This window comes from Anser anser, assembly GCF_964211835.1.
Source record: "Anser anser genome assembly, chromosome: 12".
NCBI lineage: Eukaryota > Metazoa > Chordata > Aves > Anseriformes > Anatidae > Anser > Anser anser.
In genome coordinates, this window is record NC_139733.1 from 23445037 (window position 1) to 23462457 (window position 17421).

Here is a 17421-nt window from a genome sequence, read left to right on the forward strand (position 1 = left end):
AGCCATGCCAGAGACAGGAGAGGATTCAGTGGGTCACGCATCCACCAGACGCACGCATTTAATACCTAAACGATTCTCTCAGCTCCTCACATCCCCCAGGGAAGCGTGGCCCAGTTTCTAAGCAGCAGTGCCCTGGACCTGTGCCAGCACAAAGCATTTCTACCCAGCATTTTAAAGCTGTGCTCTGAAGTCTTCCAATTACAGCAGGTAAATCAAAGCCCCACTTTACAAATCTGTTGGGCAGTTCAGCTGAGGATCAAGCCACAGGCATTCTAATTGGGAAAGGCAAGGAGCAAGAGGCACACTGAAAGGAGGAGCCCTAACGAGCTAAATGTCTCATTAAGAAAGGAAACATGAATAGCAGCATGTGAAGACAGAACACAAAGGGAAGGAATAATGTAATGGTGACGGTAGAGAGACCTAGCCCGGGCCAGGCTGCGAGGCAGCCCCACAGCCCTGGGCAGCAAGCACAGTACCTCGTCCCCCATGTGGGGCTGGAACTCGAACTTGAGCGGAGGACAGAAGACCTGGTTGCACATGTCCATGATGGTGTGCTTGTCACTCCGCGCATCCAGGTTGTCCACGGCATTCTCGATGATGTCCAGGCCCTCGTGGCGGGAGGTTTCCAGGTTATACTCTGCAGACAGGTAAGTCCTGAATGTCCGAGCGAGGCTGGCATGGAACCCCAGGTCACAGCACTGAGAAACACCAAGCACAGGTATCACACAAGTACTGCCGTCACTGTTCTGGAGGGTCACATGCACATTAAACACACAGGAAAGCAGCGTATGGCCCAGGGAAACATCAGCGCTGTTGTACTGGGGTATATTTAATTGCATACTGCGATACTACATGAAAAGGCAAGGAAAAGAAGACTGCGGGAGAACAGGCACCAGGGGCACAAACAGCCGGATGGTGCAACTACCCTGCGTAGGACCTTCGCCGCAGCACTAGCGTTTAGTGTCCTTGGCTTTACAGGGAAAGACACGGGTGGTGCTCAGGCAGGAGAGGGTTAAAAATCAGGCAAAAGCACGGTTCTCCTGCGCCCTGCAGAGGTCCCCAGAAAAGAAAGGGCTGGAGGACCCACACCGCAGACTGTCCCAGGGCATCCCTTCTCACCTTGGCAACAGCCCTGCAGGTACTTTTTACGCAAAGAAACCATTTCCCAGGTTATTGAATACAGACGGGTGCTCAAGCAAGGTGGCCCTGAGAAATGCCCTGCAGTACGTGCAAGCCCTTCCGTCCCGGCTAGCAAGTTGCCTTCCTGTCACGATGGAGCAGTTTCTCATGCATAACTGATCACCCTCATGTTCACCTTGGAGAAAATGATAAAACTCTGAGCTAATTGTCTAATGTACAGTATTTTGGCAGCAAAAGCCTGCTTTTAAACTCTCTTCTCAATATAATTGAGTTTGGCATGCTAAGTATAGCAACAGCATGGGGACTTGCTGCTATGAATGCATAATCACAGCTGAGCAAAACCCACCCCTCAGCAGCTCTCCTCGCAGTCCCCAAGGGAGCCGTGTGGGAGCCGCGGGCAGTGAGCCCCCGCGCCGCTGGGTGCGACCCCCAGCCCCTGCCCGCGGCACCGCAGCGGGGGCGCAGGCAGGCCCGGCGAAGCGCCCAGGATGTGGATGCCAGCAGCGGCTCTGCAGGGAAAGGAGGGGCACGGCGAGACAGACAGGAGGGCCGGGAGTAGGAGGAGAGAACGCATCAGACCGAGCCGGGCGAGAGGGGCTGCAAGGAGACTGCAGCGGAACAACAGGGCTGCGATCCAGAAACACAGCACATCTATTTCTGGGACGTGAGAGAGGGCTGAAGCTCCCGGGAGAGGACAAAGCTGGACAGTTACGGCTTTATCCATCGCTAGCAGTTTCATAATCAGATGTCCCCAGGACGCTTGTTTCTGCCTCCCGGCGCAGCAAGGCCCAGCGGCAGAGCCCAGCGCCGCACTCCCGCATCAGCGCAGCCAACTGGCAGCTCCCGACCTGGCGCTGCGCACACAGCTGCGGGCTGCAGAGACGCATCCCAGCGCAGGAGGGGTGCGGGCCGCAGACGTCCGCAGGAGGAACAGAGGGGAAAACCCGCTGACACAGGCACCCCACGAGAAACACCTCCCGTGGCAAGCAGGACCGCGCTGACGCTGCCAGCCCAGGGCACGAGAGCTGCCACGGGACAACTTCTGTTAGAGAAGCTATGAAGCTGTGCTGCCACACAAATTAAAGAATAAGTGGAAAATCCTCATTGTCTGAGCTATAATCGAACACTCCTAGAACCCGGATCGTTTACCAGGTTCCCTTTTGCTTCTGGCAGTATTAAGCCATCTTCCCAAACCCCACCGGGCCGTATCTCATGCTACAGGACTCCCTGTCCTGGGCTGCCGTGTCAGGGACACCTTTTCCAGCTCTGCAGCGTCCACAGGAATTACTTTTAACCAATGCAGAAAGGCACAAAGAGTGACTCCGCATCAGAACATCAGTATTGATAAACTTGAAGTGAAATACTAAAACTCAGCTGGTGCCACAAGCAGCTCCAGCCAAAGAAGTCATCTCGTTCTTCCTGCCCATCTGAAGAGACAACCCTCAGCTCAGATCAAGTCACGGAGTTGTACTTGGCTTAGTCTGTGCTAAAACAAGCAGTAAAAGCAAAACCGGACAACTGCTTGCAGATACACGAACACGGCCTGCCTGTCCTCATCCAGTCTTTTAAAGCAGCTGAAGCCATGTATGGAGCAATGGGGGTTTCTGCAGGAATGATCGAACGGTCATAATCCACTAGTTATCCTGCCTCTGTTTAACTTCTAATTATATAAGTTGAAAATACGGACAGTTAAGGACTAGTACAGCTCTGCCTTCATAAAGCAGCAAGCTACACAAAAAGCTAGCTCCTGGGGAATTGGGGTGAACCTGGGGCAAAACCTAGCCAAAGCACCGTGAGTCTCACCCACAGGACAGTTTTAGCACGAACTCCTGCTCGACCGCCCTGGGGCAGCGCACAGGCACGGACGGGAGCCGAGGCGATGCAGCACCGCGCCTGCCCAGCTCTACCACCGTCGGCGTGCCCCGAGGAGCAGCCCCAGGGCAGCTGTCCTGAGCAGGGCACCAGGGCCAGGACCTGCCCTGGCGGAAGAAAGGCCGGGACCAGGCGACTGCAGGCCTGCTCCCCGAACGGGGCTGCACAGGTTTCTCAGCGCCCCTCCAAACCTGCCCCGGTCGTTCTTCTGCTCCCTGGAAAATGATTGCTGCTCGCCTGGAAAACAAAGCCAGGAGAAAATACCTGCCACTGTCACGGGCTGGGAGTTTCCAGAGCCTCCGAAAGAGAGCTACTACAAAGGCAGATCACTGGATGCCACAGAGTCTGAGGAGACAGAGCTCAAGGTAATGTCAGATGCTTTTGGAAGAAAAAAAATAAAAATGCAATGTGAAATCTTTCCTTTACTTTGAACGCAGGACTCATGCTGAAGCTAGCAGCTGTCGGCAATGCCCAGCACTCAGCCGCTGCGGATGGGCAGGGCAGCCACCCCACTAGCACGGTGCAGCCCTTGAAGTCTCTGGCGATTAGCTCCATGCCTGGTGCTTCACACGCTGGTGCCCAGAGAAGGAAAGGCAGAGCACGGACTTTCACACAATTCTCAGGGAAACACACAAAGGGTAGGGAAGAAAAAGAAAAAAAAAAAAAAAAGACTTCAAACTCCTGCTCCCAGCTCCAGAACAAATGGCATCTTCTCACCCCTCTCATTCCCTTTGATGGAAAATAAATTAGAAGCACAAATAATAATCCTTAGCCCTTCTGCAGTGCCTTTCATCTAAAGAGCTCAAAGCTCTTCATATATTAATTCATTAAGTCTCGTAACACCCCTGCACGGGCTGGAAATATTACAGTGTTCAACCGAAGAAACAAAGCGAGACCCAGGAGGTTAAGCAAGCTGGCTCCGGTCAAACTGCCGTGAACGCGGCCAAATCCAGCCCGGCCCCAGCAGAGCTGCCCAGCAGGGGCCAGGCGAGGAGCTCAGCCCCGGGAGCTGGGCACACTCGGCCCGAGTTTGCCGCCTGCCTCCACGCGCTCCTCCCGGCAGCTCCCCAGCCCAACGCCCGGCCCCGCGCCCTTAGGGTGCCCGCTCCCAGCGCGGCCCCGAGGCGAGGCGAGGCACGGCCACTGGCGCGCACGGTGCCTCTGGGGCTCAGGGAAATGGGCAGGTTTGCCCAAGGTCAGGAGGAAAGCCGGTGAGAAGCAGGGCGCTGAACGCGGGCCTCGAACCCCACGCTAGCGGGACCCTAAATCGCTCTGCTGGCAGGCAAACCATGAGGGTTTTTGTATAAGCAAGGCTGAAGTGGTAGAAAAAATGAAATGCTGTCTAAGTTACCAGTTCATCCATCTCTTTCTCACTGGTTAAAAGATATTTAACCTGCCTGTTGCAAAGCATGAAATCACGTTTTACCAGGATAACATTTGCCCTTGGCCATGATAACGCCGGGTACCACACTAGAGCCTAACTGCACCTGAAAGCATCTTCAGACCCCAGCAGGAGCGTCCAAAGGGAGCACACGCTGCTTCTGTCTCAGTCACTTCTGTGGAGAACGGTTACTTGTCGGGTATTAACAACGCAGAGAAGGGAACAGCTGCACCTCTGCAGCCTACAGCCACCGCACTTCCCTCAAAGCAACACAGCACTGAAACAATCTCGGTTACACAGGTGTCCTGGTCAAGGTACGATGACAGATGTCTGCACAGAAACACTTGCCCATAGCAAACCGGCTCCGCACGCTGTACGATGGCTCCGACAGCACTGGAAATCAAACCGCGCCAGAAGGCAGAAAGCAGCGAGACGCACCAGCGGGCACAAATAATTGCTCAGAAGAGATGGGAAGAAGCAAACCCTCAGGAGGGCTGCCTGCCCCCGGTGAATGTTTCCCCCACCGTGTGCTGGCCAGCTCGCCGTTGAGCAGAGCCACGAGCCGAGCGCGCCCCCGGGCCCCGCCACAGCCCTGCGGCACCCGGGCTGCCCGCGGGCGGTGGCCGCCACGGCAAAGCAGCGGCAGGCCTGGAAAGCACCCTGTTCTGAATACAAAGGCAACAGGCCCCAGACTAACCCCATCGTTTAAGCTTTCGCAGTAAGAGGCCTGTGCACCGGGCTGCCTTTCTGCCACAGCCCACTGACACGTCCTTCTAAAACGCGTCCTGAACTGGGTGATCGCGTCCCCAGTGCGAGCCGTGCCCGGGCCTGCAACTACCAGCAGTTACTGTAAATCTCTTCCAAAGGAACAGTCTTGGTCCATCGAGTTCAATGCTTTGCCTGAGGCAGCCACGGGGACATAAAACCCCCTGAACACCCCATTCATCCTTGGCCAAATGTGAACGGAGTATGTAGAGGGGTGGGGGCAGGGGAAGGACGGGATCCTTCCCGACACACCGTAATCAACTCACACCCTGAAGCGTGAGATTTGATTACTGCTAATCAAAGGTTCCTTAACTACAAATATTACAGAGCCGAACGTTATGTAGTCCTTTTCAAAATCTAGCTATCGTTAATTAACTCTATGGTCCCTGGAGCGGGTTTCTTTCTGAAGGATTTTTAACCTACATTTTATTTTGCTCCTTAATCTCTCTATAGCAACCCCTCTTCTGTGTACATTTTCTTAGGGCTTTTGTGTGTGTGTTGTTTTGTTTCTTTTTCCAAGATGAACTCATTGGTAAATTAATCTTTTAAAGGACGTTAAAACCTCGAGGCTATTCTTTCAAGCTACTGGGAAAAGCAGCAGCAAAAAGCATCGAGAGGGAATTCTTTTTTCCAAAGGAATGTTGCTGCTTTTTTGTACCAAACTGCAAGGTCCATCGGACAAGACTGCTCACTATCTTCAGGCAGTAAAACTGACAGCCTGCACGATACTTCTAAGCCATAAAACAACCAGCACAAGGGCTTAATTAATTTAGCAAGCCAATTTCAATGTCCAGTGTCCACATGAGGAAAAAATTGTTACTAGGTGCAAACGTCTGCAAAAAAATGCAGATTTGCCATATTAGTAAAGCCAGGACAGACAAAACGTAGGAGATCTGTATTGGTTGGATTCTGCTAGTTTAATATAGTGCTCTAAGAACAGCTTAGAAAAAAACATTGTTCTTAGAGTACCGTGATTTACGGTTCCCCTAACAAATGGGTAGCTCTGGCAGCTATTATTAATTACCTGCATATAGAATTAGAATGTAAGTTCACTAAAGCAGGGTACTAGTATACGAACAAAAGATGCCAAACTCCTGAAAGAAAATCAAGCAAGCACACCTCTTTCCCCTCCTCTTCATCCACACAAGCCCTGTTTTGACAGAGATCATACGTACCTAACCATTTATTCTCTTACAATGCATAAAGCCCTTAACAAACCAGTTATTTCCGATTTCATCACCTGCTTCCACTGGCAACCTCTGTCCTGGCTGGGCAATCCGTGCTCCAGAGATGCTGCCTGGGGCTCTCCGAAAGGCCAGGCATGCTTTGTCACAGCACTAAAGCTCACAGGTTACCTCTGCAACCACAACAGCTGAGATTTTTGTTCTCGACTCTGACTCACAGCACCACGGGAAATCAGGCACCCCAGCGAGCCCTGCACCCCCGGCACGTGCCCTGGGATGCCCGCGTGTGTCACCGCCACTCGCCGCAGCACCTGGTTCGGGTGCTATGGGGCACCGGCAGCATTCCCAAACGGCCTCCTCTGCAGGGAACCGGGTAGCACGGACACAGCAGTGAAGTGCACCGAGCCTTTTGAGATCGCCAGTTCCTCCTGATGACGGCTGTTTATTCTCTTTATTGCTGCGCTGTTGACTATTTCAAGGTGCCCTGAAGCCAGATCTCCCAGCTGCAGGCGTACCGTACATCAAGCTGCAGCACAGGCACTCGTCCCTCGGAGAGGTTTGAGCCACAGAGGCTGCTCCACGCGACGGTGCAGCGGCGGCTGTGCCTCGCATGGCGCCTGCGTGACAAACCCACCTGGCAGCAGCCCAGCACCTGGCAGAAAGCCTGCTCGAAGGACAGCGTAGGCAGCACTTCTGTACCTCTGTGCAACTGAAAGGCTCTTTATGCTGGAAAAATGGCTTCAAGCCCCCCCCAGAAGAGACCTTCCACTCGTACAAGCCAGTTGCCGTTGTTAAAGCCAGCGGAGGCGCGTGCAGCCCCCAGGCAGGGGGAGCCGTCCCCGTGCCACCACCTGGGGCGAGCACTGCCCAGCCGAGCTGCTGCCCGCGCTGCGTCTGCAGGCACAGAGGTGCCCCAGCAGTTAGCCGGTGATGGAAACGACAACAAGGAGAGCGGCAAGAGATGCCTAAACATAGATCCTACTGAAATGGCACCTGGCCTCAGCACCCCTGAGCACCCCTTCTCCCCAGGAGGCCAGCCCACGCGCACGAGGGCAGCCGGGTGTCCAGCAGCCCAGCCGCCCTGCCACCCGCCCCGTCACTCACGCAGGGACAGCAGCCTTACCCAACCCTGCAGTCCCCAGCAGTAGCTGGAGACAGACAGCCCCCTTCATTTCCTTCTACTCTCTCTTTTCAACACACAGGTATTTTCTGTTCCATTTTCTGGCCTCTACGTTGTTGCACTACCCAAAGCTTTACTGTGATGTAAGTGAACCCAACTGAAGGTTCCTGGCGTAGCAATTCTGACGGCCGTTTCTGTTTCCTCTCTGGGCTAAGCAGCACCTGACCGTAAGAAAAATGGCGATGCCATCAGCTAACTTTCCTAGTGTCCAAAAAATTTGGCAGTAATATTAAATTCCTAAGAATTCCTTTCCTTTGCTTGCTTGTTTGTCTCAGCTATGGCAAATACACCGACCTACAGGGCGGCAAGCTGCGTTTCAAAGTGATTTAACAGAGCCTGAACTAGCGTGGTGGATCGGCTTGTATTCACACCGATCCTTACGGCGTACCTTCTAAATCCAGGGTTATCTTTTGTGTGAACACTTCAAAATATTTTACAGCTATTTCACACAGAGCCCCATAGAGACGGGTAACAGCTTTATCTCCACTTTACATACACGACCAAAGAGATTAACTCGGTCATGTAGTTAATGGCAGAAATGAGAGAAGAACCCAGGTGTTTTGATATAAACGTGCTTCTTCCAAGGGAAGAGGCAAGCAGTGTACTTTAAGTACAAGTCTCATTTGAGCTGTCTCCATATTCTTTTTCTCCTTTCTAAAGGAGGAAACAAAAAGGCCGCTGGAGACAGAAGGAGACAGACACGCCCTGTGCCACTTCACGGTTCCTCTGATCGAGTTTTACATTTCTCATTAAAACCGAAGCCCTGGGAGGACTCTCTGCTCTCCCAGAGCAGCTGGGACCTCGTTTTTCACCAGAGCAGGAGATTAGCAGAAAGGCTTTGTTATAAAAGTCACTATTCTGTGGTGATGTTGAGGGCAGAAGAAATGTCAAGGCTGTGCCTAATAGATGACACCAAGCCATCTGGGATTTGGGGAAAATGCTGCTAAATTAGCTGCTCCACTGTTCTGACGGTTCAGATTTGCGTACAAATCAAAAAACTGCACGTGGCAATTTGTGCTTGATGTGAAGGGTGTGCAAGAGCCCCCATCACCCCCTGTGTCCCAGAACAACAGCCCGTTACATCGTTAATCATCCCTCTTGGCGAGGCAGGCTGGAGGAGCTGGGAGAATTAGCATAACCGCAACGCACCGACCCTGCTAGGATCCCATTAAAGCACGGCCAGCCAGATTGCAATCTGAAACAAAACAATATTCCTACCCTGAAGCACCTTCACAATCACTCTCCTTTTCCAGACTCGCTCCTCCCCTCGGGCAAAGCGCCCAGCACCGGGGCTCAGCCCTGCCGAAGCCGCTCTGCTGGCTCCGGGCACGAAGGCCAAGTTCACCTCCCTGCCCTCAGCCCCTCTGCTGCGTCCCACGGAACAACAGGGGGATCCTTCGTGGGGAACATCATCGGGGATCCTTCGTGGGGAACACTATCGGGGACCCTTTGTGGGGAACATCATCAGGGATCCTTTGTGGGGAACACTGTCGGGGATCCCTTGTGGGGAACATCATCGGGGATCCTTCGTGGGGAACACCATCCCCAAAGGGCGGGTGGCCCACGCCCAGCATACTCCAATGGCACAGACCTGATGTTTGCAAGCAACACTGGGGTTCCAGAGTGAGAGGCACTATCCTCTTACTGTTAAATGTACTAAGATTAAAATGCTAACTTTAAAATCGCAGCTAAAACCACCTCTTTCCTCCACTTTCCTTTACATGCATTACACACCTACAGAAAGCGCAATGTTGCTGGCTCTGATGGCTGTCTTTTCTTTCCATTGCTTTCAGTATTAGTGGAATGCATTAAAGGGGATTCCCTTCTTCTGGACCATGCTGAAAACCTTCATGACATGCTCTTGCAAAATATAGTGAATTTCTATAGAAGTCTGTTCAAATAAACCGCTCTCGCTTCGGGGATTTAAAATTAGGACACCCACATACCACTCACACATACAATATCTTGTTTTTGTTGGTTAAGAGGATATGTAACTGGGGGGAATTTAGCTGCACACAGTTGAAGATACTTTAGTTAAAGTCCCCTGAAGGGACTCCTGGAGCACGGAAGAAAAGCCATATGCTGACTCCAGTGGAAGTGTCAGCACAAGGAAATAAAGTTGGGAGGAATAATATAAACAGCCAGAACTAAACTGGAATTCATCAACTCTCCAGGAAATCTAAGTTTCGAAAACTCCACAAAAATAAAATTAAATAAAAAGAAAATGAAGGAGGGAAGGGTACGTGTGTGGAGGGAGAGAAAATACACAACAAAAACCAGAAACCCCATGAATAAATCAAGGTGTTATCATACCTCGCTGTTCAACTGTTTCCACGACTGAGTTATTCAGTGTATTTTTTAAGATGGCTGAACACATCTTAAATAAAGAGAATAAGGACATACTAAGAACATGTTTTATTGTATCTTAAAATCTTGATATTCCTCAGGGGGTTTGCAGCAGACTTATTTTAATTAATGATTGAAAGAATAAATATACATTAGTTGGTTAGGAAAAAAAATAAACACTGCAGCACATTTTTAAATTATACATTTAGGTAATGATGAAGCCAGAAGGCTAACCCGGTACTTAAAGATTAGTTATTTATGTGCTCACTGAAGCAACTTCAGAAGGAAGAAACTGCGTAGTGCAATCTATACCACCATGAAGACACCTATCAAAGGAAGAGATGGAAAACCCTTCTCTTGAATCATTTAAAGGCAGCTTGTAGGAGTCACTGATAAACACACAGGTTCAATTCCTGTCATCACTACAAAACTTGCTTCCAGGAGTCACTGCCCTGAGGCTACGCTGTGCAAGGAACACTTGGATTCAACTCAGCAAGTGCTGCCCCTAGCTAAGAAAGCACTTCCACGTGTGCTTAAGTGCCACCACGTCTTAACTGCCTCCAAAGCTAAAGAGTGCTGAGCACCTATTCAAACTGATAAAAACTGCATATAGTGTAACAGAAAGATTTTTTTTTTCTGTTTTCAACAACAAAAACGAAAATGTATGCAATTTCCATGAGAGCATCTGTTTGAAATGCAGAGTAATCAACGTGCTAGGTGGAAACCTCAGGATCACCTGGCTTGCCCCATGGCAAATTCTGCTCCAAAGACTCTGAACTTGGAAAAGCTACAGCTGCAGGAAATCCTACCCAGTGAGAGCCACAGATATGAAGCTGTCACTTTAATGTGAAGGAAAGCACTGTTTCTACACGGTCCCAAAGCAAGAACCAATACAATATACACTGACAACCAGACCGCAACATGCTTGTGATACGACATGAAAGATGAAGAAAACATTCAAGCAGTTTCTAGTTTGTAACTGTGTATTACAGGTGCCTGACTCACAGAGTTGGATCCAAATCTGGACTCCTTGCTTATGCACTCACAAAGGTGTTGGCATGTATGCCAGTTCATACCATGCAGTTATAACAAAAAAACTCCATCTTTTTTTTTTTCCAGACACTGATGACAGAAGGTTCTACGTAGCACAAATAAAAATCAATTACTTTGTTGTGTGATCATGTGGCCACCACAAAATTCAGAGAAGGCTGACTCCCATATAATGGCAGCTCCAGTTCTACCCATATATGCCTATATCAGCTGAGGGGGAAGTCAAATGCATGCGTGTAACTGCAAGGGAAAAAAACACAGGGAAAAAAATTCCAAGTTTACAGCACGTTATCAGGCCTCAATTAAGCATATTTTAAAGCCCCGACAAATCCCCCTTCATTACCATCATGTACGTGTGAAAGTGCATTTAAGTGAGAGTGCATCTGAGAACCAAACCATGCCTAAGACTTAGCTGTGCACTTGTCAGGAGAAAAAAACAGTAGGATGCATGCAGAGGGAGGAAGCACTTACATCAATGAGGTCGGAGACATCGTGGATGTAGTATTTACTGACAGCTGCGTTGGTGGCTGCCAGGTTCAGCAGGTAGTCATTCCTGGCTTTTGTACACTTCAGCTTGTTTTCAGAATATTTGGCTTGTCTCTGAAAAAGTAAAACGGAGCATTAGAGCATAAATAGGATGCTCCTTACACAGCTTCTCTTCCTGCAGGGCCCCACAGCATTCCAGAACCTGGGTGTGACAGGTTAATTAATAAAATTTGGTATCAGGTGTGATAACAGACACCCTTGCCAGGCTGGAGGAGAGCACATCTGAGCATCGCAGACACAATCAGCCATGCACAAGAAGTGCATTCTGCTCAGACATACCCCGTGCATCCGAAGCACAGCTGTTCTTCCTTATCTGTACGTTCATGGAGGTTTTGGCATCAATCAAAATTAGAGGGCCAAATTTTCCTCCCAGATATGCTGACATGCATCTGGACTTAATCCAGATTTATGCAGCTGTATCAAAGTGGAATCCAGCCCAGAGGCCCAAGCTACAGAATTTAGAACAGGGCCCAGAATTCGAGACTCTGTACAATAGCAGATGTGCTTGGATCTGGGGCATTTGTTCAGAAAGATCACTAGTCTAAAGGTTTAGCACAGATTAACCCTTCACAGAGGCTTGCTGGGGGACAAAATGCCAGTGCTGGGTCAACACGCATGAGAACGCTTCCCAGCTGAGGAAGCTATCACTCATTCTCAGAAATTAACACAGGAATTAAACAGTTTTGGAGATTCCAACATCCGGGAGGATTTGCAGAAGCTGGAGTGGTGTTACTTGTAAACGAAATGGGCCGGAGCCAAACTCCCCCCACTGCACAGGGAGCCCCGCAGACAGCCCCCGCCTGGCTCCCCCACCCGTCCCACTCACCCACCTTCTCCTTCATCTTCTCAATCTTCTTGACGGAGCTCCGCCGCTGAGGCCTGTCCTCGTGCCGCAGCAGATTCACACTGATGTCCCCTGACTTGTTGAACTGCTTTTCCTCCTGCTTCTCTGCCTCCTTCAGCTTGCTCTCAGCACTGATGCTTTCCGCATGATACATGTGGTAGGTCTTCATCACCTGAGGAAACGAGACTTTGTGAGTCACCTCCTCCATGACCAGAGGATGCATCAATGCGCGAGGTGAGGACAGCAGCCGTGGGTGGCGTGGAGCACAGTCTCTGCTCTGCCAGGGCTGTTTGAGGTCACTTTGGCATTAAGGAACAACAAGGTGAGGAGAAAACTATCACAAAACTACCTCATCACTATTTTGAAACAGCACAGTGCTGGTGTAAGAACCACCACACCCCGCTCAGTCCCTGCTGCAGGAACAGACTAGGACATGACTCCAGCACACACCTGCACTCAAAGAGCACTGTTCCCCTTCCTGTGGGGAAATGAGAAATCACCTCCAGCGCTTTGCAGCTGGGACTAGAGTCTCCATGACAAGAGACTGTGAAGAGGCAACAATCACCCTGATGCTACTTTTGGCCCATCTCCTCTCTTCCTACACCTGAACTTACTGAGCCAACCCATCAACGTAATAGAGTAAATAAATCCCTGTTCTACCGTTCTGACAACAGACCTCATCTTGAAGGTGGAAGAGCTGCGGTTTTCAAGCAGCAATGGAGTTTGTCTCTTATCATCACTTAATTCCCATCTTACTGCTGCCAGTAAGCACAGTCAGTGCCAGGGTGGATGGCAGCAATGCCTCTTCCCCTAAATTCAAGTTTGCCATCAGTGACTGGATACACGATACTGATCTATTGCCAGGAAAACTCCTGCAAGGCAACTTCTACTACAGAATTTCCTTTCAGATACAGAAGCCCAGAGGGCACATTGTGATCATTTTAATAGAGCCGGCAAGAGGAATGCATCTGCTCTTCTCCATTTATGCCTTTAGTCACATTGTCCCCTTTTATCATCTCCCTTCAGGATCTGGATGTCTTATTTCACATTGCCTTGACAAGGCTCGAGATGCCTGACTTCTCGCTGAAGATCGGTCTCATGCTAAGTGCCTGGACGCTGACAGCAATGGGCCTGGGGCTGGTCCAGGTGTGGATGCCATGGCTGGACAGAGCAGAGGCGCAGGGCAGCCCACCGCAGCAGCCCCCTGTGCCCCTCCCCTTCCACAAACTCAGCTGTTACTGGTGCTGCTGCTTCCTCGCTGGGGCACGTCACGGCTCTGCCTCCTGCCTTTTGGTGAGCCTTCTGCCCAGCACAGGGGAGCTGTGGCAACAGCTGCGATGAGGGCTCTCCCAGTTATCACGTACAGTCACTGCTGCGAACATGATCACGCACATGAAGGTGTCCTATCCCAGCCCTACTAGCCTGCACAGCAGGGTGTGGGTCATTGCCATCAGGTCTAAAACAGTAATGACACCGTAATAGGGTTTGATCTACTGAAGACACTCCATCCCTTTCTCCGTAGCATCATATGACTTAATCTCACAGAAGAATTCCCCTGAAATGGCCCAAGATTAAATACAACTTCAGATCAACGAGGTTTATGAACATTTCACCCTACACGTTAGTCACCGTAGCGAGGAAGGCATCAGAGGGGAGCAAGACCACCAGGCAGTTACCAACTGATGGCGCCCCTCTGAGAGGTTTAAAGAATGGTCCAACGCCTCTCAAAGGGACTTAGCCAAACTCAAGCTAGTTAAGCAGACCCCCAGACACTGACGGTATTCCAGAGCACTGACGTTTACCCCTGCAAACAAGCAGCTAGCAATGCAAAATTAATTGAAGCCTCCAACTGGGTTTGCTAGAACACCTTAAGGAAGATGACTGCAAATGGGACTGAAACCAAAATAACTTCTCTTGCCATGAGGGTTAAGGACAGATGGTAACCCCACAGGCAAACATCCTGATTCCTTCCCCTTTCTGCACCATTACACAAAGGCTTTAACAACATCAAATTGTTCAAACTACTACAGAACTGTACCTTTCATTCTGCCTTTACCGATTACCACGATGCCAACAGGACCCAGACTTTAACACGCTGAAGGCGACCAAGCGCTGCAGGAAGAAGAACCGCTGTGGCTGCCGTCGGAGGGGCCAGGACGCTGCCTGTGCCCCCATGGCTGCACGCAGCGTCCTTGCACCATGCCCTCTGATGAGCTTTTCCACCTCAACGTTTCTCCTTCTCTGACTGGAACAGGACAACACTGATCCCTTGCAAGAGAAGTGCTGTCACACCGCAATGACAGCGACTGTGCCTGTGCCACGGGCAGGGGGCACATCGGCTAGAGGGCAGAGAAGGCACGGTGTGGTCACATCACACCCAGCGCCGGCCGGCAGACAGCCGAAGGCAGAGCTGAACTAAAAGGATGCCCTCCTCGCTCAGCAAACGCTCCCCTCAGATGTCGGCTGAGCGTCAGCACTGCAAGGCAGATGTTTCCCTGGGCTCCAGAAGAGCGGCCCAGCACCGAGCCCAGCAACGCACGGCAACGCCACGACTGCCAGAGCAGCCTTGAACGGTCAGAGACCCCCGAGTTAAAAAGGAGCACGAACCCACAAATGCAGAGCAACTTCACACAACCCTGGATGAAGAAAACAGAGTTCTCCTCAGCTGCGGTTGTCAGCACAAACTGCGGTGCTTTCAGCCTGGACAAGCTGAGGCTGAAACATGGGATCGCCTCTCCCACCAAGCACAGACGTCAGCTACAAATGAGCTCCAAATGCCACACCAAAGACTGCACAAACGCGCCAGCTCTGGGATTTATAATTTTAGGCAACTGCAAGGGATAGCAAGCAAAGGCCTGTGCCTTATTTCTGAGATGGTCAGTTTCAAAATCCTGCAAATGCGAGCCACATATTTCAAACTGCAGATTTGGCAGCGAACATCACAGGACACACATCAAACAGGCACTTTCTGGGTTCTTCCTAAGGAGAAGGACCGAAGGGCTTCCCTGAGACCTCCTTATCATCTGCCACCACCTTTTTGTGAAAAACTCAGAGGAAAGCGAAGTAGAGAAGCCCCGCACTTCAGCACAGCCTGGCAGTAATGAGAAAGGTTTCTCCAGCACCCAGAGAGGCCAGAAGGCAACACAACAGCAGAGCCCAGCGTTTGGGCGACGGACCAATTTGCACAATTTCTGTGAAATCTCAAGGTTACGACCCAGTTACCTAACAAGAAAAGCCTAATTACTTCACCAGCTGCCTGCGCTCACCCCAGGCCACCGCAGCCCCGACCTTCGCGCTGTCACAGCCCTCTCCCGGCTGCCCCCAACGGGACCGGCTCCCGCACCGGGAGGCAAAGGCCAGGCCGTGCCGCCGGCTCCGAGCCCCGCAGGGCCCCGGCAGCCCCAAGCAGGCCCCTGCGGCTCTGCGATGGCCAGAGGAACTCCACAGAGGCCCTTCCTCCTCCTCCCTGCCTGACCCTGAAGAAGCACCATGGGAGCCACGCTCACGGCTTCCCTGAAGGTCTCTTTAACAAAGTGCGAAGGACTGAGCACGGCCGTCGGCTAAACCGCCCCCCTCACACCTCAGAGCTCACACTGCTGCCACGGACACCTTGAACAGCTCGCTGCCAACCGCGCTCCTCGTCTGCTGCCATGTAGCGCAGCCCGTGCTTGGAAATGCAGGGGATATTTTGGTTGTTTTAATATCTGCCTTAATGTTGAATGAGGTCTGCCCGCACTGCAGCAATCAGCCCTTTGATCCGCAATTCCCTGATGCCTTCCCAGCGCCTGGAACAAAGTCACGCTGCCCCTGTCCTGTGCTATTGTCTCATAAAGAAAAACTGCCACAGCTGCGTCCCTGGGATCTGTTCTGCAAATAAGTTAATTAGCTGCAGTGGAAGGAGAAAAATATGTTCCAATATTCATTAGTTATTTAACAACACAAGTTGTTTTCCAATGTTAATAACAAGTTCTGAATAAAGGCCACTGCCAAAATACCAGCCATAAATGGTACTGCTTGCTGTCTGCAGCTGGAGGCGCTTCATCTTTCCCAACAGCTCATCCTTAGGTCCTGACCCACAACTGCAGTCAGACCAGAGGCTGCCTGACCCCTGCTAAGTGCAGCCCTGGGCCCTCCTGAGGCCAAGGGGCCCCAAACGGCAGAGGTGAGCACAGCCGTACGGGAAAGCCAGCCCAAGACCCCTCTCCCCTCTTCTCTGGTCTAAGAACGGGGCGCATCCACCAGACCGACAGGCACCGCCTGCCATCCTCCCTGCCCGCGACGCAGCAGTACCACTCTTTTAAGAAAGAAAATCAAGGCCTTTTCAGTGGGTTTCTGTGGTGTAACAGGGCACGATGTACCACTGTATTTCTGCTGTGTGAGCCAGTCAGTGACTTCTGCAGCACGACCCTTGCAGAAAATATCTGCCCAGCAGGGAGGCACGGCCTGCCACGTCACAGCGCTCGCTGCGGGAAGGGAACACCTCCACCAGCCAGTTCATGCTGGCACACAAAGACTGACGGCTTATTTTTAACCTGGGTAAGGAATCTGCAGATATTATTCTAATTAATACAATTCATTTCACACCTATTAATCCCCTTCCGTAATACCTTCTGACAAAGAATCACCCCAGTTCGTATCACAGTGTGGACACGAACCTGAGTGTGCCGCCTTCAGCTAGAGCCTGTCTGCATTACGGCTGAGTCCCACACATCAAATGGCACGTCGTTACTTCCACACATCAAATTGCACATCGTTACACAGAGCTTACACGAAACACTACTAGAACGTTGCTGTGGGGCCATTTTTTTCTTCTTACCCTAATTTTGGCCTGAATTCTTCAAACGCAAACGCTTACAATAGGGAAAGCGGCCCCTGAGCAGAGGCATACAAGAACACCAGACCTCTGCAGACTCTAACCTGACAACCGATCTGCAGGAGTCTATAAACAAGAATCAAATTAATGAAACTGGCTTTAATTCAGAGCTTATTCCTGTACAAAACTGCTCACAGGTACTCCTACTTCAGAATGAAAGTCATCTGCTTCCTATTTAATTAAAATCAGGGTGGTTTGGGGGGTTTATGTCTTGCCACAGAGAGAGTCTGCAGGGTGACT

The 17421-nt window shown here is 51.0% G+C and overlaps 1 protein-coding gene across 14 annotated transcripts in view; it reads right to left on the minus strand.

Moving 5' to 3' along the window:
* SRGAP3 (SLIT-ROBO Rho GTPase activating protein 3) overlaps window positions 1–17421 on the minus strand; it is a 108676-nt gene that overhangs the window by 26312 nt on the left and 64943 nt on the right. For all 14 annotated transcript variants that reach the window (XR_014571353.1, XR_014571354.1, XM_083795226.1 and 11 more), the window contains 3 exons: window positions 12295–12480; window positions 11390–11518; window positions 477–698 (listed from right to left, as the gene is read on the minus strand). Coding sequence is in view for 12 of the 14 variants with exons in the window: in XM_083795226.1 (XP_083651352.1) it covers window positions 477–698; window positions 11390–11518; window positions 12295–12480 (537 nt within the window). In the remaining 2 variants the exon portion in view is untranslated. The remainder of the gene's footprint in view (window positions 1–476; window positions 699–11389; window positions 11519–12294; window positions 12481–17421) is intronic.